Source organism: Astatotilapia calliptera, chromosome 13 (genome assembly GCF_900246225.1).
Source record: "Astatotilapia calliptera chromosome 13, fAstCal1.2, whole genome shotgun sequence".
NCBI classification, from domain to species: Eukaryota; Metazoa; Chordata; class Actinopteri; order Cichliformes; family Cichlidae; genus Astatotilapia; species Astatotilapia calliptera.
In genome coordinates, this window is record NC_039314.1 from 10676923 (window position 1) to 10701428 (window position 24506).

Below are 24506 nucleotides of genomic sequence, written 5' to 3' on the forward strand. Positions count from 1 at the left end.
AATGAAAAAAAGCTTTGTTTGCTTCAGGAAATTTCTGCTCCTGTTAATTAGTTGCTTTTTTAGTAGACCGCTGCTTCCTGGAGTGCTGAAAGTTACTGAGGAAAGAGATGAGTTTTCTCCAGAGTGCAAAAGATCTTTAATTATGTACTACTTCTAACGTAACCCTGCATTCATCGTGCTAAAAGTCGCCCTGTTAATTATGTTCCCACATTCTTCCTATATAAAAGGTGGTATAGCCTACATCACATGGCACCACGTCTTTATGATGGCATGGCAATTGAATCCTGTTTACTCATTGATTAGTGTCAATTCTAAGTGAAGTGAAAATGCTCCTCAAAACATCCTCTGTGTAAGGTTTCATAATAGTATCTTAATTAGATGCTTTCTATCACCCACACACCATATGCCAAAAAGTCTTTTGTGGGTGGATGTTTGTTTGTCTTGAATGCGTAAGGCCATCCTTATTTTTTGGTGGTTGCAGCAGTATTTATTTGCACTTTGACAGAAACAGCAGTATACGCAGGTAGACATTTTAATACATCATCATAATCTGGAACAATATGGCCACGTAGATGGTAATATTTCATCTGAATCATTCTGCTGAAACAAGACTCGTGACTGTGCTCATTCCTCATCTGCTTTAAGAGTACAGACCTTGCTTTTATATTGATCAAAGTGTGTAAAATTTAGAGAGCAACCTAAAACCGTCAATCAAAATGTGTCAAACAAGATGTTAGGAAATATAGTTTATGAATCCTGAATATATTTAATGCCATATTAGAGTTACATTGTAAGAATCGTATATAGAAGCTATTATGAGGCTTTCAGTATTATGCTGCTCTCTGCTGGTGGTAAATGACTAGTGCAGGTTAGAGATAACAGATAAACAAAACTACAATACTAATCTGCACTCATGCAGAAAGCCTAATTTCCTGCATCGTCAGGCATTTTTGACTGCTGACTAAAAGAATGATTTAATGAGGCCCTAAAGAAACCTACTCTCAATAGAATGCCTTAATCTTTAGGCTACTTCTGCCCACATATAACCCATGCCATAAATAATAGCAAGGTCCTGTTTTATCTTTATTTTATATCCTTAGGGAGATGCTTATTGCTTTCTGCTTAATGCTTATTCTATCTTTTATGGGTCACATAACCATAACAAGTGCTCTCAAAGTTCATGACCGGGAACAAAGGGAATTGCTTTTCTATTTTAATTTAGATACAGATCCATTTTCTCATCCATTATCACTTTGGTCTCATTCAAACATTTTGGCATTTACATTTGGCCTAAATATATTAAAGCCAGACCTATCTAATACATTTTTATAGGTCTATTTTCTATTTAATGGGTATATTTAAAAAAAATTCTTTAGCACTACATAAGTAAGTAGGCAAGGGTACATTAAGAGCAACAGGCTAGCTCAAAGTCCTTTTGTGAGAGCCCATAATGCTTATTCAAACTCAAGAGTTATTTTTAAATATTCAGAGTGAAAAAAAAAACATGTATTTACTTGTGTCTTCATACCATACTTTTCTCATATAGCGCATCTATGGAAGCAAATATGTAAGAGTGCTGCAACAGTCATGAAAAAGAGAAAATCTCAGCAGACAAGTTGTTCACTACCTTCAAGTATGAGCATGGCTATAGTGGGCTGACTGGGTGGTCCTAATGTGGGTTAGTCCATGCAAGGCACACAACACTTTTGCCATTTGGGTCCCCTTTATGGGTTTTCAGCCAACATCATGACTGTGAGCATGCTCTGGGAAGCCCACTTATTGGGCTGCTCCTCTGGGACCACACCTATGTCTACTGCCCAAAAGGTTATGTTTGCTGGAGTACACCTCCCAAAGAGCAGCTAGATCCCCACACATGAACAAGCATAAGCCTAAGTATATCTAAACATTGTGTTTCAAACTGTGTATGCATGTTGTACATGTGCAGATGTAGTTGTTTTCTTTGCACTAATTTTACATCCCATTCTGATTACTCTCTGATAGCAAAGGAATATCTGGAGCTCTTGGATTCAGTAACCCTTGCAGAACTACTTCATGTGACAAATAAGAAATGTAATTCTCATATCATTTACTGTTTCTTTACCTCAACATTTTATAAACACAACAAAGACAGTGGTTTGTTCCAATAAATGACAGTGCCGAGTGTCTACATGACAAACAGTGTAATTTGTACTTATCCGCCTGGAAATAAAGTTTAAAGAGAAAAAAGAAAAAGACCTCTGGGCGCCAACAGCATGGCCAACAACAAAAGTCGTGTTTGGGTCACGTGATTCCCACATTATAGTATGCTAACTCATCATTGGACGAGGCTCTTGTCCACGCCCACAACACCCCGTGCGTGTTTCCCGCGAACGACTTGCGTTTGCGCCGTGAAGCTAGCTATACGGTAGCTGGTGTAGAAAGGTTGGGGGTGGTTGTCGTTGGAGTTATTTAAAATACAAACACAGGGAAACAGACTTTCAACTCGCACACATGGCGAAGCAAAGCTCGCTCTTTAATTTCTTCACCAAGTCTCCGCCGCTAGTCGCAAAACCGAAGCCGAGTCCCTCCCCGGAGGAAGCAGACCTGCCTTGCTCTATAGAGAAGTCCAACTCCTCTCCGAAAGAGCAAGCACAACAGACTCCGCAGCAGACAAAAGACACCAACAAAGCTAAGAAGGAAAGTAAGTCCAAGCCAGCGAGCGGAGGATTCAAGAAACTCTTTGGCGACAAGGCCCAAACAACCAAAGAAAGGTGAGTGAGTTTGGGAGCCGTGTAGTTGCTGGAGTCGGGTTTCGTACAGTTTTCCTTCCCTCTGCTAAAATTGTTTGCAGGCCCCCAGAAACACCAGCGTAAGTTCTCTTTTTAAATTAACGTATTAAGACCGCTTAAAATGAGAGCTGACAGAAAATAAATAAAGAAAATGTAGCGTGACCTTTCCTTTGTGCTACGGACACGTGAAATTGGGGGTGACTCGAGCAGAACAATGCTGGCTGTTGGGTCAAATCAATGCTAATGCCTGTATTTGTCAAAGTGGAGGGTGTGTGGACTTATCACTATCTTCTGCCATAGTTTAGACTGTTTGGGCCATCTCAAGTGGGCACCACACCCCTACCCACGATAGGGGGAGATGATTTTTGACATGTGGCCGTGTGTGCTTTTAAGATAAAAGGATTTGCAAAACCGACTTATCACAAGTGAATTGCAACTGCTTTTGTCTTTCCTGCACCTCTGTTTTACTATTTTAAACTGATTATTATATTTAAGAGGGGCTTGTTGGACTAATAAAGGTCCAAGCTGGTGTTGTGGTGTTGCTTTTCCACTCCATTCAAGAGATCGACTGTAACACACAATGAGTCACGTTTAAAGTTAATTTTACAGCATTGAAAGATGTGTGAAAGTGTCTTTGCTCTTCTTATCCTCAGCAGCCCTCCATGCTTATTCAGTGCTGGTGCCCTTGTGTGGGCAAAAATGGAAGGGTACCCCTGGTGGCCGTGTATGGTGGTACCCCAGCCTCTGACTGGGCAGGAGATGAGGGGCCATGGTCGTGACCAGCGCATACACGTTCATTTCTTTGATGAACCTCCAACAAGAGGATGGGTCAGCTCTAATAGAGTCAGAGAGTACCAAGGTTGGTTGTTCCTAGTTGGAAGTGCATCAGTGGCTTGCATCCATTTTGGGGCCATTGTTTGCTGTCTGCTCAGAGTAAGCTGGAATTTCTTTGTATGATTTGCACAGGCTCTGACAGCAGTGATGCTAAACCTGGAGGAGTCTACTTCTGTGGCAAACCTGTAATCCGTCGTGCAATGGAGCTGGCTGATGGAGTTATGTTTGACAGCCCAGAAAAAAGATTAAAGATACCTCTCTGCACGGACCCATCTGATGCAGAAGAGGATGATGATGAAGAAATGGAGGTTACCCGATAATTTCTGAATATAATATTTCACCAGTGTGGTCATGAAGTCTAAATTCTCCTGTAATATTAAAAGTAATGTTATTCCCAGGGCAGCAGCCTTAGTCGCATGGTGTAATTATCAGCTTATCATTACTGGTCAGTAATGCAAGTTTTTTTTAAAATTTGTATTTTATTCTTTTTTTCCAGCTTGATAGCTTAGTAGTGACTGATGAAGAGGGCAGTGATGAGTATGAAAACAAAAGCGAAGCCCTGAAGCCATCCAAAGTCAGTACACGTTTATTCTGTGCGTTAATGGAAAAAGGAAGCAAGGCCAAGCGCCGTCGCATTATTGCGGCCTCAGATAGTGACGGATCCGATGAGGAGTTCAAACCAGAAGACGCTGCGTCAAGCAGTGAGGATGAAGAGGACCGACGGAAGGAAAGCTGTGGAGAGAAAGAAGAGAGCACCGAAAAGTCAGATGTGGAAAGCCCCATCAAGCCTGCCAAGCGCAAACGTCCTGCAGAAAAGTCGGCTAAAACAAAAGCAAAGACACCTACTGCTCCATCTGTTGCACCTAAAAGAGCTCCAGCAGCAGTTGCAACTGACACAAAATCTCGTTTGTCAGCCTTCTCTGCTCCCGAGAGCTTTGAGAGCCAGGCGACTGGATCAGGCTCCACTGCAGGGGCAGTTTGGGATCATGAGAAACTGGAGTGGTTGCAGGATGGCAAGAGAAAAGACGGCAAACGGCGGCGACAGACAGATGATGACTATGATCCTAGCACCTTGTATGTGCCAAATGACTTTATGAATCAAATCACTCCTGGTATACGTCGGTGGTGGCAGCTCAAATCTGAGATGTTTGATACAGTGATTTTCTACAAGGTGGGAAAGTTTTATGAGCTCTACCACATGGATGCTGTGATTGGAGTCAACGAGCTGGGACTGACATTCATGAAGGGGACTTGGGCGCACTCTGGTTTTCCAGAGATTGGCTTTGGACGTTTCTCAGATGTACTGGTGCAGAAAGGCTACAAAGTGGCTCGTGTTGAGCAGACAGAGACCCCAGAGATGATGGAAGCGCGCTGTAAGACAATGCTCAAGCCCACTAAATTAGACCGTGTAGTGAAAAGAGAAGTGTGCAGGATTATCACACGTGGTACCCAAACCTACAGTGTGTTGGATGGTGCTCCTTCAGAAAGCCAGAGCAAGTTCCTTCTGAGTTTGAAAGAAAAGGCTGAAGAAGAAAGCTCCGGCCGCTGCCGCACATATGGAGTCTGTTTTATTGATACATCAGTCGGTTGTTTTCATGTCGGTCAGTTCTCAGACGATCGTCACTGCTCACGCCTGCGTACGCTCATAGCACACTATGCTCCCGCTGAGGTGCTCTTTGAGAAAGGAAACCCATCTGTTGAAACTCGCAAAATACTCAAAGCCTCTCTGTCCTCTGCTCTGCAGGAAGGACTTAACGCAGGAACACAGTTCTGGGATGCTCAGAAGACTCTGAAAACCCTCTCAGAAGAAGATTATTTTAAAGAGGCAACTGGCAAGGAGGAAGGGACTGGGAGCAGCTTTCTCCCCGCTCTTCTAAAAGAGATGACATCTGAGAGTGATTCACTGTGCCTTACTCCTAAGGAGGGCTATGAACTAGCACTGTCCGCTTTGGGTGGATGCATTTTCTACCTGAAGAAATGCTTGGTGGACCAAGAGCTGCTCTCCATGGCTAACTTTGAAGAATATGTCCCAGTTGATGTTGAGGTGGAGAAAGCTGCAGGACCCGCCAATTTCTTTGCCAAGACTCGTCAGCGTATGGTGCTTGATGGAGTGACTCTGGCAAACTTGGAAATCTTTCAGAATGGATCAGGAGGAACAGAAGGGACACTGCTGGAGCGTTTGGACACCTGCTCTACTCCGTTTGGAAAGAGGCTTTTGAAGCAGTGGCTCTGCGCTCCTCTGTGTAACCCCACATCTATCAGGGACAGACTGGATGCAGTGGAGGACCTGATGGGAGTTCAAGCCCAGGCTACTGAGGTTTCAGACCTTCTAAAAAAACTTCCAGATTTAGAGCGCCTGCTGAGCAAAATCCACAGTATCGGGACACCTCTGAAGAGCCAGGACCACCCTGACAGCAGAGCAGTTCTCTATGAGGATGTGACCTACAGCAAGCGCAAGATAGCAGTCTTCCTCTCAGCACTGGAAGGTTTCAAAACGATGCAGGACATTGTTTCTCTCTTTGCTCCAGTTTCAGGCGAGTTTCGTTCCACGTTGCTTTGTCGAGTTATCAGCCTGAATAGCGAAAAGAACGGCCTCTTTCCCGACCTCTCTGGTGAACTCAAACGCTGGGACACTGCCTTTGACCACCAGAAAGCCCGCACTACTGGAGTAATAACCCCCAAAGCTGGCTTTGACCCGGAGTACGACCAGGCTCTGACTGGAATCAAGAACTGTGAACGAGAGCTGCAGGATTACCTGGACAAACAGAAGAAGAGACTTGGCTGTAAAAGCATGTGCTTCTGGGGAACTGGGAAAAATCGCTATCAGATGGAGGTTCCTGACAGCGTCTTGGAGAAGAATATCCCCGACGAGTATGAGTTAAAGTCTACAAAGAAAGGCTGGAAGCGTTATGTGACAAAGAAGACTGAACGGATGTTCTCAGAGCTGCAAGGATTTGAGGAGAAGAGAGATGCTGCACTCAAAGACTGCATGAGGATGCTCTTCTATAACTTTGACAAGAACTACAGTGACTGGAAGACTGCTGTGGAGTGCATGGCAGTGCTTGGTAACAATCCTTTTGTTTTATTTTATTTTTTTAATTAAAAAGCTTCTTTCTTTTTTTTTCATCTTCTCGATATGTAATTTGTGTTGTTTTCACTACACCGGTCTGTTCTCAGTACATTTCCTGCAGATGTTACAGAGAAACTGTCATACTGTGTTTTTTAAATAATGATGTTGCACCAGTCTGAGGGCTTGTTAGAAGTAAGTTCATTTATTTCACAGCTTGGCTAAGTCTCTGTTTCAGGGAAATTCTGTGTTGATGTTTGCAGTTATTTAGATTATTGCATAGTTTTTGATTTCTGAAAGTGTTTGTACCACTGGGACACGTCCAGCCACAGATTTGGTTTTATTGTAGCAAAGCAGACCTATAAGATGTGCATTTAATATGCGCTTTTTTTCTTTTAGTTCTTAAATGTAAATAATTAAATGTTCAGTACTTCTTTTTTATTTATGTCCTTTTTTTTTGTCCCCAGATGTGCTGCTGGCCTTTTCTCGCTACAGCCAGGGCGGCGACGGGCCTATGGCCAGGCCAGAGGTCGTGCTTCCCGAGGATGATGCCCAGGTTGCAGCCTTCATCGACCTCAAGGGATCCCGTCATCCCTGTGTCACCAAGACCTTTTTTGGCGACGACTTCATTCCTAATGACATCTTCATTGGCTGCCCTGGCACCGGTGAAAATAGTGAAGATGACAGTCTGGCCTCTTGCATCCTCGTCACAGGGCCAAACATGGGTGGAAAGTCTACTCTAATGAGACAAGTGGGTATTTTTGACTATATGTATAAATGTATACATACAATTTCATACGTTTTTTTTCCACAGTCTACATAGACGGTGTATTTGCAGTCTCAGTTGGTCCATATTAAGATATCGTGCTGCTCCTGTTGTACAGTGTGGACTCGTGATCATTCTTGCCCAGCTGGGTTGCTACATTCCAGCTGAGAGCCTCCGCTTCACACCAGTTGACAGGGTCTTCACTCGGCTGGGCGCCTCAGATCGTATCATGGCTGGTAACATCAGAGACTCTTAACATATTAGGAATAATGATCTGAGCTTGTGCTTCATGAGCTGAGCGTGTATTTTCAACTCTGTGCTCTACAGGAGAAAGCACCTTCTTTGTGGAGCTGAGTGAGACTGCCAGCATCCTGCGCCATGCCACTAAACACTCACTTGTGCTTCTGGATGAATTGGGTAAGCATTTATTTAGTTTGCTTATTAAAGCTTATTCACATGATTGGTGGATAGCATAGACTGTATTCTCAGCACAATATTGTTGTGGTGTAATCACTGAGCTGTGAACTGCTTGCAGGAAGGGGCACAGCCACATATGATGGCACAGCAATCGCCAGCGCTGTTGTAAAGGAGCTTGCTGAGAAGATCTGCTGTCGCACTCTCTTTTCTACACATTACCACTCCCTGGTGGAGGACTATGCCAACAACCCTGCCGTGCGTTTGGGCCACATGGTGAGTACAGCAATGCTAATCACACTTGATACTCGACAATGCAAGGTCATTTAGGACTGTAATAAAAAGACAAATTTATATACCAATTAAATAGTACATTTTGCAAGGAAATGAATCCTGAAATAAATAAATGAGGCTATATTTTTATACATTAATGTCAAATACAACGCTTAAATGATAAGCAAATTATTGCATTCTGTTTTTAATTTAAATTCTTCACAGTTCACAGTACACACATGTACAAGACAAATGAAAGCAAAAACTTTTAGTGCGAGACAATGAATTGAGCAGTTTGTGGCTACATCTGCTCTTCGAGCACAGCTGCATGCCTGGAGCCCTAGCCGCAACTGGCAGCTTCCTGCTCTTAACATTTTGCTGTTTTAGTAACATGGTGCAAAAAATTGTAAGGTTTATTGTAGGGTCTACCTTACAATATAAAGCCCCTTGAGGCAACTGCTGTTGTGATTCGTCACTGTATAAATAAACTGAAGAAATAAAGAAATTTTGAACTCACCAGAATTTGATCATTTCAAATTGTGCACGGCAAGTTTCACACAATTGCTCAGACACCGATATTTACGGTTTGTTAGTCTGTGTTACTTTAGTGTATTGTATATAATGTGCACTATGGTGGCATTACTGTAAACAGCTTTGGTATGCGAATTTCTGTTATGAAACATCAGGTTGAGCCTTTTAGTTGTCAAGGCATGACAACTGAGGGAGGGATAGGACCTAGAAAATGAAGTCATAAATTGGATGAAGGTCTCATTTAGTTCTTATCAACTCATTAGCAAAAGTGTTTAGTCGGGTCATAAAGGAGGATGGCAGCTCATTTCGGACTTTTTACCACCAAAATTGCCTCCTGCTGTTCATTAGGGGGAACAGCAGGAGGCAATGATTTTTTTTTTTCAAACCCGGAGGATTTACTAGGGTTTGTTTTTTTGTTTTTTTTCTTTAATGCAGTTGGTTTGTGGGTTTTAAGTATCATGTTTCCCTTTCGCCCCCTCCTTCAGGCGTGCATGGTGGAGAATGAGTGTGAGGATCAAAGTCAAGAGACCATCACTTTCCTCTACAAGTTCATAACGGGTGCGTGTCCTAAGAGTTATGGATTCAATGCTGCTCGACTCGCCAACCTACCAGAGGAAGTTATCCAGTCAGGACACAGGAAGGCCAGAGAGTTTGAGACAAGCACCGTCAATCTCAGACTTTTCAAGTACGTATTATTGTTTCGCATCAGTTATTCTGCAGATACTACAGTGACACACAATGCTGATCTGTTAAAGTCAGAGCATGGTTACTTATGTTCCCTCCTGTCCCCTCATGTAGGAAGCTGTGCCAGTTTGCTGAGGATGCTACACTGGACAGCACCCGTTTCACTTCCCTCATTCAACTGCTCAGTACTCTGTAAAATGTTGTTAAAAGTTCAATGCATTTTTTGTTTTGTTTTCTTGTCATTAAAAAAAAAAACACTACTGAATTGATCTAATAAAGTTTATTTTTAAAAAATGACAATGTTTCATCTAGGAAATTAAACCCTTTTAATTCACGCTAGCGCCTACATAACGGTTATTGAATACTTCACAATATATTAAGTCTAGATGTTATGATACATGCATACATTTCAGTCTGTATGAGAACCCACAATCACCAGTACACATGAATTGGGGGAAGGGGGCAATAAAACCAATAAAGCGCTGTATATAGATACTTGTCTCAGCTTCAGTAGAGTAAAAGCCTCTTTAAATTCTCCAGCAACATTGGCAATGGAAAAACACATCAAAACTTATGCTTTCATAAGAGTGCTCTTTCATTTGGAGGACAAAGGAAGCCAGAATTTGTATCCTAATGGGCTGTTAAACAGCATCCGTGCCTGCGATGGTAGCGAAAATGACACCTGTGTCAGGATTACCTACTGAACTGAGATCGATTCACAAAGTAACAGACTAAATGGCATCAGGTCATTTATTGTCAAATTCTGACCAGGGCCGGAGATTATTAAAAAGAAACCTGTATTAATTAGCTTATCATGGGTTAATTTCCAATCAAGATGCAGTTGCATGTAAATCTGTACTGCCTGGTCTTTAATTTAAGTAATTGTGACAGGCCAACAGATACTAAACCAAAAAATATGCATAGATCATGTAAAGCAGACTGGAATATCATCAACAAACACAAGAAGATATACAAGTCTTGTGAAAGCACAATTACACATCTAATTTTTCTGTATTGCAAGTGTAAAGGAGTCAACATTGCTGGAGAAAGTGTTTAGTGTTTTCCTCTCTTGTCTCTGATCTCTTTCACAGAAAGAAGTTAGATACTGCGACATGAGTATAATTACAGCAATCCTAGGGTATAATAACAAAAAAAAAAAAAATTAAAACACATTTAATAAAATAAAGACATTCAAGTACAGTAAGATTTTTGCATGAAAATACAAAACTACACAAAAAAAAGCATTAAAATCAAATCTCAACAGTTGTCTTGAAGAAGAAAAAAAAAATGCTGAAGTGCTAGGTTGTTTTTCCCGTACATATCATACGAGCACGTCGGTTGCCCAGTGATGGAAGCATTGTTGTATTTGGGGGCTTTTGCCTTTTCATGAGACGAGCTGTAGCCTCTTCTGACTGACTCTCCATGTTGGATCTGTACACTGCAGTATCTCATTCATCCGCTTCCCAAAAGCAGATAAGCCTCGGTGGATTTTGTCCAACTCTCACCGGCATCATTTACTTGACCAAATCAACAGACCTACAAATCCCGAATCAGTTGCTCTTCTGCTCTGTCCCACTGATGTCATCTTTTGTTAAAAAAAATGTAAGGAAAAGAAAATGTGAGGCATCCATAATCACCTTTTTCTAAATGTCTCCTTTTAGAATATCCGAGTCGCAAGTCTTTTTTTGTTTTACTTTTTAAAGTCACTGTATATTTTTGCCAAAGTGAATCTGTGTTTTAGTTTGGAATTGCTCTTCCACGGCACAACTTAAAGTGTCTTATACGTCCATTACTGCTGAAGCGCAGAACCTCGGAACTTGAGCTCAGTTGTGCTGCAGTGTATTGGACTCTATAGGGGGAGCTGAGTCATACAGAGTGTCTGTGTCATGTGTCGGCTCTCCTGCTAACGTGCAAGGATTTGACAGCGTCCCAGCACCACAGTCACAGAAGAATCTGTAGGCAGAGACGGAGGAGAAAAATTAATTATGTTTGGTCCCCGAAAACAGAGAAGAGAGTACATTATATTGCATTTAATATGCCTTTATACATCTGTGACTAGTAAAAAATTAAACAGTGTAATCAGACCCCAAGCTTCTTATAAGCGAGCATGCACATTATTCTCTTTACCATCAGGCAGACTGACTAGTTTTGTTTCTCTTCATTCAATTCCTCCTACCACTGTCTGTATCTTAGCCAAAATTTGCTTATTTGAATTAATTATCAGTGCACTTAGCAGCAAGCTATTTGTCTCGGAGATGGTATCTCTACATCAGCAAATAAAGATGTGGCAGGTTAAGCCAAGCTTGCATTATAAAATACACTGAAACAGCAGTGATCTGCTGCAGCTTATTGATATCCACCATCATGAGAAACACTGCTGTGTGTGCGCCATGCAGGGAGAAAGAAAGAGCAGCAATTCTTAATTCCTTGTTTTGTGAATGCTGTGTTCTGCTTCTGCACTTTCACTCTGGTCTAAAGTGGGGAGCCTCAAAGGAAGGCACCAACAAGCCAGTCTGTCATCCATTTACATCCAGGGTGTATTTAGTTTGTTCTGTTTACTAGCATGCATCAGTCAGACTTACCTATCGTGTCTGATGAACTCTACATCATGTCCTTGGTGACACTTCTTGATACAATTCACGCAAATGGCGTTGCGGTCTGTTGTGTTACAAGTGTGACACCTATGGAAACCCAAGGTGTGTTTTTTTTAACAATCACAAACAAAAATAGCTGAGGTTATTTTTGAGTGCGAGAGGTGAAAAAAAGTTTACCTGTAAAAATCGTGCATTGGGTAGCTGGTGTAACTTGAAATCTTGTACAGGCACTGACCTCTGCTCACAGCTTTTTCAATGGCATCTTGATTGTTCAATATTTTATTATCTGGAGGAAACGGAAATTTGTATGAGATTTCTGCATTTTTATTCAATAATATTTAAAAATCTTTGCCACTAATAATGTACCTTTCATTGTAACATTGACACCAGACGCAAGAAACAACCCCCCAAAACGATTGTTGAAGATCTGATTGCCCTCTAGAGTCGCCGTGGCATGGTTGGTGATTTCAATACCTAGTTTTACATAAACAAATAAGAATAATCAATTTACAAAGACACAGCGATGTTGAAAGTCCACAATAATTAAATTCAAGCATCTCATCATGAGCTATTAAAGCTAGCGTGCATGCATTACCCACCTGCAGCGAAGCCATCAAATATCCTGTTTTTCCGCAGTACTGGGTGACTGTTGGTGCTAATGAGGACCCCCGCTTGGGCATTTCTGAAAATGTCATTCTCCTCTAGTAAACCTAATAACAGAAAATGGACTTTTAATCTGACAATTCACTAACATACCAAAAGATAGGATTACATTAATTTAGGTCTGAATTTCCTAATATTATAAAGCCAAATTAGATCTACACTACTTTTAACCACTTGAATATTTACTCCACTTCCTTTCTGTAATGAATCGGTTACCTCTTCCTCCGTTGAATATACAGATCCCGCCATCTCTACCGTCGTGGATTTTATTCCTCCGCAGAGTGGGGTTGCTGTCTGTCTTTATCCACACACCTGCCATTGCATTGTCAAAGATCTCATTGTCCTCGATGAAACCTAAGCCTAGAGAACATATACATGGATGTTTTGTTATTGAGGCAATATTGTTTAAACAGTATATTAACTATGGCAATAAAGAGAACAATAAGACAGAAAAATCTCTTCTTCTCACCTGAGTTGTAAACCAAAATGCCGCCATTCTGGCCTCCCCAGATCTTGTTCCGTCTGATCTTAGGATTGCTGCCCGTCCTGGGGAGGGAGGACACAATGGAAAAGTGAGCAGCTGCTTCAATACCACTCTACCAGACCACCCTAACATCAGGACATTGCTTAGGTGAATCTTGCTTATGTTACTTGTTATTATTTGTCATGTTACACAAACCTTATTTGAACTCCAGAGTACATGTGATTGTAGATATCATTGTCTTCAAGCACACCGTGGCCATTGTCATAGAAGTAAACTCCAACCTGTTAAAATGGCAATGAAAATATATTGGCTTTAATTTAGTGATTCATAATGTGCTTGTACATAAATATGGTTTATTCCTTTATCCATCTTCTTTTAATTCACAGGATATCAAGTTGGTCTTAGATGGAACTTTGTGATCTCATGACATCAGAATTATGACCATTATGATCAGATGAACAATATACATCCCTCTAGGTGTACTAACTAGCCTGTGATCTGACCTGCTTCCCGCTGTGTATCCTGTTCCTCCTCAGCACTGGCGTACTGCCCGTTGTAACCCACACTCCTGCCAGTGTGTTGCTGTACACCTCATTCTCCTCAATGACTCCTTGTCCTTTTTCATGCTGCATGGCACAGAAACAAACGGTTTCACCTCATAATAAAAATAAGAAACCTGGAATGAAAAACCCTTAAATATGCAAAACAATATTTTTAGAAATATTTACCACATATATTCCTCCATGTTGGCCATCATGAATCTTGTTGTGCCTGACAATAGGGCAGCTATTTGTCCTGATCTGGATTCCTGCCAAGGCGTTACCATAGATGTCGTTTCCTTCAATGAGGCCTCGGCCATCACCAAAAATATAAACTCCACCTTGGTTACCATTAAAAATGGCATTGCCCCTGTTTTGGACAGAACAAATTTGAGAACCTGAATAATTGGATAGATTTGAATGCTGACCTGATTTGAGCTCAAGACTTTCAGTTCATACTGACCGTATTGTGGGGTCACTGTTGGAAGTGATCCACACGCCTGCAAAGTTATTCGCAAAGATCTTGTTTTCAATGAACTGGCCGCGACCCTTTTCATGCACGTAGATGCCTCCTGTCTGACCATGATGGATCTCACAACGAACCACTGTCGGATTGGCGTATGCCTTCACCTCAAAGCCGGCTATACGGTTCCTATGGATGTTACAGCTCTCAAAGTAACCCTGGAAACAGAGAATGACAAACCTATTATAAGTCCATCAAAGTGGTTTTTAGCTTATATGTATAAGTGCACCATTCATCATGTTGTTTTATGTTTTTCACCTAGTTTATCTGCATTAGTGTTATTTGGGTACTACATATTGTACATTTGAATTTCTTCTCATACAATTTAGTGGCTGACAAACATACACAACATAAAACCATCAGTAAAGTGGATCTCACCATGCCGTGGTCAAATGTAAAAACTCCCACGTCTCTGCCGTGGTGGATGTGATTCCGTCTGATGATTGGGTTGCCGTGGTTTTTCACCCAGATCCCAGCCAGAGCGTTGTTTGAAATCTCGTTGTCTTCATAGATTCCCTGAACGACATGAAGAACTGCATTTAAAATAAACCTACTCGTCCCCAGCTGGGCCTGATGCTTTATATAAAACCACAGTTTATCCTTTTTTGCCTTTGTCTTATCAATGGCCAGCTTCTTCTAATGGGAAGTTCTTCCTGAAAAGTTACATCACTGGTTTGAAAACACAGCTTTGGCAAAATTGATCAGAATAAAAGGAGCACTGGTGTAAGGCTCTGAAAACAAATGGCAAATCTAAATAACACAATTATAGTTCTTGATTAAAAATAGCAGCTTTTCCAACCAATCCTGTCAACCTAAACATCTGGAGCAATACAGCAAGAATTCTTTGGTCATTCCAGTTACCTACTTTCTAAGTGACATAAAGGTGAATGTACTCTTTCACTCACAAGATGTATAATATTTTTCTTTTGTTTTTTTCCTGTCAACAGATGTACGTGTAAATCATTTGCTGGTAGGAAACACCAAAGTTAATGTAGCAAGTTAAGTGTTATTGTGCATAAACCAAACAACTATAAATCTCCCTGCCCTGTCAGTTATTTGTATGCAATTATATGCTTTCAATGCTACTCAAGGAGACAGTTTGGCAAGAATGTGTTCATTCATTCTCCAAGGAGACTAATTTGATTCTATTGGTGTGCTTTGCCTCCTGCAGATGACCAGAACCACACAATCAGAAAAACAAGCAAACAAACACTAGAAACTGGGTCTAAGGCCTGAACTCTCGCCTTGCTGAATGACTCACTCATCACAAATACATGTATGATTATTTGGACATGTTTAATACTAACTTTTAGCACTGTAACATTATTCACATGACAGAAAATAGCAACAAACAAAATAATAGGTCAGCTGTAAGTCTGCTGATTAGTTTCCATTTTTCCTTAACCTTATAGATAAAAGACTGATGTCTGTAGACTGGACTTAGACTTGTGATGGTATTCAGAAGATGTGAGACTGCTGGACACGCTCAGCAGAAGCTGACATATGCATTTGAGTTCTATATTTAAATAACATGAAAAACAGGTGTGCATTACCTGTGCATGGTCAGTGATGTAAAGACCAACATTTTCGCAGTCACTGATGTTGCAGTGCTTGATTGTGGGACAAGCACCCTGACCACTGACACACACTGCTGACCCCACTGAAACAAGCACGACAATGATATATTAGTCCACAAATCTACCTGTCAAAACAAGCAACGAAAACAATCTGTGCGCCATCATGGAAAAAAAAAGAAAATAACACTTCATCACAAACACATAAACACAAGACCTCGGTAATTCTCAGCCATTTTATCTTATGAGGAACCAAAAACAACTTTAGTTTCTGCCAAATGCTCCCACTGACCCCTCTGAAGGCCCGAAAAGTCAGATCTAAACAAAATTACCTGTGCACGTGCTGCGTATGATGCAGTGGTCAATGATGGGGCTGCAATTGACTGTAATCTCCAAGCAATGGTGTGCATTGTGGTGCTGGGCGGATTTATCATCAGGATTAAACTGCAGGAGAGAGAACTGTTAATGTTGAATGTGACTGACAACAGTAGCTAAAACAGGACTAACATACATACAACATGGGGAAAAAGGAAACATTTACTGTATATGTGAGGAAAGAAATATCAGAGTCATCTCACCCTAATGGTCATGTATCCAACATAAGCATCTTCTGAGCCTTCCATGAATACAAACGTAGAATCTCTGGTATTCTCAATGATAACTTTCTCTGCTACTTTTCCAGGAGCTGCAAAAAGGCCAGACTGGTTTAATTAGAGACCAGACTAAACAAGGGTGCACTGAAACCGTAACCATGACTACAAACGCACTTACCAGCCCCGATCATTGTGATAGGCGACTCGATGTAGATCCATTCGTCTGTGTAAATACCAGAGTGGACAAATATCAGGCCGTCAAAGTGAGGCTCCTGACCCCCTCCAAGAGCATCTTCAATGGTGTCATAGTACTGGGGGAAGGGAAAAGAAAAAAGTAAGAAAAGAGAACAGGTCAGATGAATGACCGCAACATTAAAGTGGAAGATTTGTTTGTTTGTTTTTTTAAAGTATGTAATAATTACACTTACAAACATGTTATCTCTTCCTTTGTATCTGGCAGGATTACTGTAAAAGTGTTCTGCAAAGCCTGGTTTTACATGTGCGCCTTTATACTGGGGGAAAAAAGGGGAAGAAACACTACTATTATTCATATGTGGAAGAAGTGAACAATTACAAAAGGATTGTGTAATGAAAAATATGGAGGAACAAAGGGAAAAGAGACAATTTTGCTGAAGGGAAAAGAAAATACTTAAGATCAGTGTATTACAGAGAAAATAATTGTAAACACTATTTCCATCTTAAAAAAAACATCCTCTTCTACGCTTTTATTTCAATACTGAATGTCACTTTGTGACTTCAGCTATGTCCACACTGGTAGAATTTACATTAGCAAAAAGGTCACAGAAGAATCAGTCAAAGACTCAACAATGACCTAGTTTCTGTCTCAACACTGCCTTTAAAGTTGCTCAATAATGCACTACTATATAAAAATTGGATTACATGTATAAGAAGGTTCTACCCAAATGGCCCCACCTGATTCCCTTCAATTTTCTGATTAATATTTCAATGATTAAAAAGGTTTTATTGTAAAAGTATTTCTTAAAGCATTTTAGATAATGTGTTTTTCATGGCCTGCTTCATTTAGGACTGAAGCTCTGTAAACATTATTTAGGTCACTTTAGTCTGAAACCAATGCTACTACATTGTATGTCAGTAGTTTCCATACCAACTGCTGAAAACTTTCCTTCCACGGGTTTGGCTGCTCATATTCTTCTGGGTTTATCTGGTAGAATTTCCCTGCCTCGGGGTGCATCATGGGTCGCGTGTATTCAAAAACCTCCATGTACAGCCTCTTCCTGAAATGTGAAGGCATACCAGGAGTTTACATCCTTCGATTTGTCAGAATTCCTTACAATACAGAAGTCATTGTTTGGCAAAAATGTGATGAACACGTTTTAAAAAAAGTCACGTCCACAATATAATTGTTGACACACTGGCCCACTAGCAAAAAGGCTGCAACATTATATGGTGGCTGGACTCCATTTCATTTGTTATTATTAGTAGTATTAATACAGACTACTGTCCTTCTGCACACTAGTAATGATGAGCCAGCACCCAAGACTCAATGAAGAACCACAGAAACAATTATAAAGTGTATGCATGCATGTGTGTGTATATATACACATTTATATTTTATTGAGGCATTGAAGACAAACTAATGCAGTGGGTGCTCAAAAAGTGCTTGTTCTGAATAGACTGCAGCTTACAGCATGAGTGGGTTATTGAAGTCATTTGTGGCAGAAGAGAACAGTGTGTCAGCAAAATACATGGCTGGTGCTGGTTGCCAACATTTAGCTGCAATGATTCAACAACACAGGCCGCAAACTGCAATCCAGATTTTTTGGTAAATCGTGTCCACACTTCTGAATCCATCCACTCAAAGGTGAATGGTTCACGTGGCATCATGAAATGAAACGACGCTGTATCGATTAAAAAATAAATTGTTCCAATGACGCGTGGGAGGACAATATTAAGCTAAAGTGCTCATCCCAATGACTTCAAGCTCAACAGTGTATGTACCGCAACAAATCGACTAAGTCTGAATTACATTTGTTCTAAAGAAAAGTAAAGCAGTGACACACACCCACACATCTAATTATTAAAGATGGCTTGCTCACAACATAAAATGAGATTTCTGTTGCTGTTAAATCAACAATAATATCTGGTTTCTGTTGTATTCTTAACATGTAATCAACAATTCAAATTTAGATTAACCACATTAACAAACTCTAATTTAAAGTTAGTAAAGGCTAATGGCTATAGAAAAAGGGTATTTTACCATATTAAAATAACCGTAAAAAAAAAAAAAAAAAAGGGGGGGGGGGGGGGGGCACAATAGGATGTTTTGTCATTTTGTCATGTCTCACCAGAGGATAGGGTCATTGGCCAGCTCACTGAAGCGTTTGCACACACATGCTGCACGGCACAGGTCCTGCTCCAACAGGTATGAGAAGATCTTTAGCACCACCTCATCTGGAAGCTTCTCTTGCAAATATTGCTCTGCTGGAGCTGCTGGGAGAAAGACGATCACTGAATTAGACATGCATGTAATGATTTTCCAATTCCACACATAAAGTCAATCCTCAGTTTTTGGGCTATAGTTTAACTCATACAGACACAGCATATTCATCTGCATAACAATATTTTTTTTTCATGAAACAAAAGATAATGGGCCATGGCTTTCTCATAATAAAAACAATGTTGAGCTTTTTGCCAGCTTAGAAATTTGATCTTTTTGTCATTTTACTTCTCTGTCAATTGTACACATAAATAATCCATTTTTTTAAAAAGGTATCAGCTCAGCCTCTAAGATGATCTGCTCAGTAGCAGTCACCGTTGTTCGGAGACTGTCGATGACCTAGAAGTACGTTTAGTTTTAAACACAGATCATGTAGAACAACAGTATGCGCAACATAAAGACATTCTGACAATTGTAAAGGCAGAACCAAATGCCATCTAACAAGGCAAGCATTTATTTGGGATGCTTTGGCTGGAGCAACATTATATAAAAAAGACACCATACACCACAAATAACAGACTTTATACTTTCCAAATGACAAATTTATGGAGTTGCTTCACAATTTTAGCAAAGACATTTTTAGAGAGATTACTCTAAAACATCTTTATACTATAACACAGTCATTTCCCCCAAAATTGCCAATCATAAGAATAGCTAGGATGGACTGAAGAATAAAACTGTCATGTTAAATCCACCAAAACATGAGTAACTGCCATCGGTTCACTAAAGTTTATACCATAGTTTCTTGTCATATATTATTTTTAAATTAAGCTAGAGATGACATAAGACCCATATAACTATGCCATAACAAGTCTGTGTACCACATAGGCCTCTGGTACTCATAACGTTTCAAACCCCCAAGAAAAGATATAATCATAACATAAAAGATTTAGTAAAAAGAAATATGACACTCTGTATGACATACAACTGCACACTACTACCCAACAAGACAGACTAACAGACTAAATGAGTTATAACTTGTTCTTCTCATTGCTATCTCCAACTGCTTGCACAATTAACCCTCACAAGCTGCAGGGAACAAAATTTTGAACATGCAAGTCAAAAAATGTCTTCTTACTTACCTGGTAAATCTTGACACTTTCCAGAAACTCTGGGACGCTTAGGTCGGTGTCCAAAGTTTTCTGTGGTTGAAGTGGAAGCACCCTGTATTTAAAAAGTCGTAGAAAATATTTAGAAATGTTATGTGCCTCAAAATTAAATTAACATCCTTTAGGCAGTTATCCATCTCCAAAATTCCTAACAGACGTACCTCCATGCTTGGCTTTGTCGGACACACTGTTCTCTTGGGTAGAGACTTTCTTCTAAGTTGGTATGGACTATTCTGGGCTCCAGGACCGGATTCTTCTGCAACCATATCTGCAGGAACGTCCTCATCTGGAAAAGGTGGAAGATAAAACCAATGATTATTTACAGCTCAACATATTAAACCAATACAACAGAAACCTGTGTTGATGTGTTTTCAACAGATTTTTCGGTGTAACATTTTAGTATGCTCATTAGGAAAACTAGTTTAAACTGACTGTCCAAAGAAACCAAAGACCAAAAGAAACCAAAGACCAAAAGAAACCAAAGAACAGCATAATCTTTTTCCTTTTCACTCTGCATGCATTTAATTAACCTATGTGGTAGAGCTGGGCGATAGAACGATAACGATATGTATCGCGATATAACTTTTACTCGATAGAGAAATTAAGCTATCGCGATAGACCTCGCCGCTCTTGTCCTCAAAAAAAAAAAAAAAAAAAAAGGTCAGCCAATCCAAATTAAGTAGCGCAGAGCCGAACCAATCACAGCCGCAGCGTCACGTCGCGTGACTTGTTACGTACAGCACAAGTGCCAAGCCGCACGTGTGTTTGTTTGGGAAGCAGCCAGCGGGTAATGGAGCCAGCGCGTAATGGAGGAAATGAGTGTGCCGACTAGAAAAATCAACCGAGCGTGACCGAAGAGAAAACAGATGATGGTTCCAATGCCGGAGAGATTGTCGAACGGAAGAGCCATAGAAGTTCCGTAGTGTGAAGGTATTTCGGCTATTTCAAGTCTGACAAAAAACAGAGTAGCGTGCACTGTAAATTGTGCCGAAAGCAAGTCTGGAAATACAATAAACTGGTGCATGCGTCACACTGTGCGCCACGTTATTGTTTCGGTGAAATGAATTTCTACAATACTGTTACTGTTAATTCTACTCTCTGCAGTGTTTAAATGCTTACATATACACACAGTTACTGTCCCTCCACACTTACGACTCGGTTCTGCTTCTATGCCCCAGCTTTGTTTACTTTTTCCCACCGAGGCTTCTAGACTTCTGATTGGCCAACATTTCTGCACGGTTAGGAATCTAGCGCCACCTGCTGCTTTGGCATGTTCATAGCAGCGTTTTCCTTCATTTCTGCCTTTATGTGTGGACGGGATTATTTTTTAAAACGAAAACGGAAAATCTCCGTTTTCAAAAATACCCGTGTACGTGTGGACGTAGCCTCAGTCTCTGACTGGAAGCGCTAATTCGTCATTCGGCTTTTGTCAGACTAAAGTAACTGTTAAAACTGTTTGAAAAGCTCAGCTATACAACAAGGAGAGATTGAGAATTTCCTTTTAGTTCTCAGTTTATTTGATATTGACAAAAGTTAGTCAGTTTTGTCTGTTCTTCTGTAAAACAAACTAAGATTTATTTTTAGAATTAATATTTTGTTTCTAAGTGGAATTGACAATTTAGTAGTCTGTTTCGTTTGTCTTATTTTGAAACTTAAACGCTTTAGCGGCTGCCTTTTGTGTAGTTTGCAATATTTGCCTTTATTTATCTGAAAAAGTCTCATGTTCCTTAAGTACATCTACCCTGTTGAACTTATTATGGGAAATAAATATTTAAATAAAAACAAGCTGCTGATTATTTCACATTTTACTTGTGAGCAACGGCACATTTAAATCTTACAAATATAGTTATTTGGCTTATATCGTGATAGATATCGTTATCGCCTGAAATGAAAAAAACATATCGTGATATGAAAAAATCTCATATCGCCCAGCTCTACTATGTGGTGTAGCTTTCTCTGCTTTAAACCCCTGAAGCATGTGTCTTTATCTGTAAATACAGACATTAATTTGCATGCATGTGTTGAACATTTGGTTGAACAACAGGCATGACTTCACAACTTTAATTCATTGTTTAAAAAAAGAACAACAGCACAGATTCAGCTTCCTTTACAGCATTTACCTCACAGGACAAAAGCCAGTAAAAAAGGTTGTTTGACTATTACCTGGTGTGTGAAGAACAAGGTGATTACAAATCCTATCAACAGGAGATTCAAATAATTGGAAAATTGAACTAATCAGAATATGAACCCTCAGCTAAACGAGACACACAGTATGTTTATAAGCCTATTCACCAAGGTATGATGAGTTGATAGCTACCCCAAATCACTGCTTGTTGCTCTGGTTTCAAGGATAACTCTCACTGGCTACTAGGCCTGTAACCACTACAAACAGTCTGTTAGACCCTGCAGCAGAAAAAGCATGCTCTCATATAAAGCTGCAAAACTGACAAAAAGCATAGGTTCTGCTGACTCGTTTAACTAAAACATAACAGACACTATCATGTGGAATAGGCAAAGCGGCTGTTGGGTATCTGTTATCTACTATGCCTTGCCCAATTCATCTACTGCCATGAAATCACAACTGAGCTACACTGCAATTGTGGCCATGAATAAATTAACTGAGAAATAGAGATGAAGTCAAGTAATCTAATAAGTTATTTTTATTAAGATGAACATGACGGTTTAGTTTATGATGCTCTATTTTGTAAACATTAACACATCCAGCACATCTTAGGTTAACTGCCAATTGATGCTGTGAGCTCAAACATCACAATATGAGATTAGTCCAACTGTAAATCAGATTAAAAAACAAACCATTAATGTGGCTTATTGGTGTCCCTCAAGACCGACCGGGTCTTTACTATAGCTCTTTCAGGCATAGCAATTGTGATTAAATAGCATCCTTTGCAAGGAAATGTTTATTTTGGAAAAAAAAATCGCTGGTGTTACACCGTCTGTTAGACAGTGCTACTGTAACAACTAAAACATAATGTGACTAGGCCAAATAAACGAAATAGTATTAACTACTAACCTATCTCGCAATGCCATGTTACTGTTATAATGGACATGAAATTTTTAGAACGACAGGACGCAGACAGCTAGCCAAACAGGCTAATAATAACAGCTAAACTAGCACAGGCTAGGTTAAATTAGCATGCTACGACAACTGGCAAAACCACTTTATGTCTCCTCCCCTGCGTTTGTTACCCATAGAACCAGCAAACCGATGTTTATCACATGTCATTTTCTATATTAATCGAATCTCACATAACACAAAACACAGCTAAACACCAGCGCGAGGTGAGAAAAGCAAAAGAAAGGCCGACTCGGAGAAAAAAAAATCTAGCAAAACAAAGCGCGGCCTGAATGCTAACTACTAACACAAAAGCATCGGTGTTTCCTGGCTGCATAGCGACCCTTGGTGATCGCTCTTACATTCACAGCAACCAACTTTACCTTAATGTGCGCGCATATAAACAACAAACAAACGACAGGCCTAACTGCCCAAAAAACAAAACACGCAATTCAACCTCAAAACCTGCTATAATTCACTCCAGTAATGCTAACACTCGCTGAGCTAGCGTTACCTCTTTCCTGGTGGTTCCTCTCCGGCTGCACCGGGCGCGGCCTCGATACTCGCCTAGGTCTTCTGCTAACGTTACTTGCTCTGACGGAGTTCATTTGGGGTGTTGGTAATCTTGAGGAAATATCGAAGCCTTCACAGCAGAAGAGGCAACGCCGAGGACACCGTTTATGTCTTTTTCGTCAGCATTGCACAATCTGCCATCTTTAGCCGAGGCTTCCGAGAAACGTATCGCGGTGTGTTAACTCCCGTTTCCCCGCACTGGTATTACGTCTAGCCCCGTTCTACTGTAGCAGGAGGAGCCATAACAGACGGGTACAGTCCGTCAGGCCTCAGTCACATCACATGGGAGGACCTCTCGCCATCACGTCGCCTTCCTCGTTCAAGGCGGTCTATTTAACAGTGTTACTTTAGCCCTTTAGAGCCCAGCCTTTGGAGCGTCTATCATGTGAGAGTCTGTTGTGAGAAACAGCCAACCTCTTGATGTGGGTAGTGTAGTTAAAGTCTACATTTGCGACATATTGTACTAAATACAATAATTAATTTCACTCGCATGTGCTGTACCAATGTACCTGCACATGTGATGTGACAATAAAATTGATTTGATTTGATTTTGATTTGATTTGAATTACAAGTATCATTTACTCAAAATAAGATAAGATAAGATAAGATAACCTTTATTAGTCCCACACGTGGGAAATTTGTTTTGTCACAGCAGGAAGTGGACAGTGCAAAAGTTATGACGCAAAAATTAGAATACAATAAGAATAAATACAGTACACAGCTGTACAGAATAGAATAAAATAATATACTATATACAATACCCAATAAGGCAGATCATAGCACTGGTTATATTATGATAGAGTTGACCACCTGACATAGACTACATAAAAGGCAACGAATATAATTGCTCAAGTAAGAAGATAATTTCTGCACGTGGATTAATAAAGCCTCTCATCATTATTATTTATTTACCTCATGAATAAACTGAGCTTAACATTAAAAGCACAAACTCCTGCAGGGATTCA

The 24506-nt window shown here is 40.3% G+C and overlaps 2 protein-coding genes across 4 annotated transcripts; one reads left to right on the forward strand and one right to left on the reverse strand.

Annotated features, from left to right (window-relative positions):
• The first annotated feature begins 2313 nt into the window (after positions 1-2313).
• msh6 (mutS homolog 6 (E. coli)) lies at positions 2314-9602 on the forward strand. 2 transcript variants are annotated; one of them, XM_026189627.1, is made up of 10 exons: positions 2314-2750; positions 3422-3627; positions 3735-3910; positions 4099-6667; positions 7137-7420; positions 7554-7671; positions 7763-7852; positions 7971-8125; positions 9139-9338; positions 9452-9602. In XM_026189627.1, the coding sequence occupies exons 1-10, from the start codon at positions 2491-2493 to the stop codon at positions 9531-9533; spliced, it is 4140 nt and encodes a 1379-aa protein (XP_026045412.1). In that variant the 5' UTR covers positions 2314-2490; the 3' UTR covers positions 9534-9602. The 2 variants fall into 2 exon arrangements, with proteins under 2 accessions (XP_026045412.1, XP_026045413.1); XM_026189628.1 differs by having other exon boundaries at positions 3425-3627.
• Positions 9603-9646: 44 nt separating this feature from the next.
• fbxo11a (F-box protein 11a) lies at positions 9647-23922 on the reverse strand. Of its 2 annotated transcripts, none has more exons than XM_026189630.1 (22): positions 23483-23922; positions 20057-20181; positions 19869-19950; positions 18635-18776; positions 17434-17563; positions 16736-16819; positions 16486-16618; positions 16293-16399; positions 16047-16158; positions 15694-15800; positions 14519-14656; positions 14081-14298; positions 13807-13987; positions 13582-13704; positions 13274-13359; positions 13064-13140; positions 12811-12954; positions 12531-12641; positions 12298-12405; positions 12109-12217; positions 11920-12018; positions 9647-11290 (listed from the first exon to the last, which is right to left on the reverse strand). In XM_026189630.1, exons 1-22 carry the CDS (start codon positions 23574-23576, stop codon positions 11161-11163), a joined length of 2640 nt encoding a protein of 879 aa, XP_026045415.1. In that variant the 5' UTR covers positions 23577-23922; the 3' UTR covers positions 9647-11160. The 2 variants fall into 2 exon arrangements, with proteins under 2 accessions (XP_026045415.1, XP_026045414.1); XM_026189629.1 differs by having other exon boundaries at positions 18635-18779.
• Between the last annotated feature and the right edge of the window lie 584 nt (positions 23923-24506).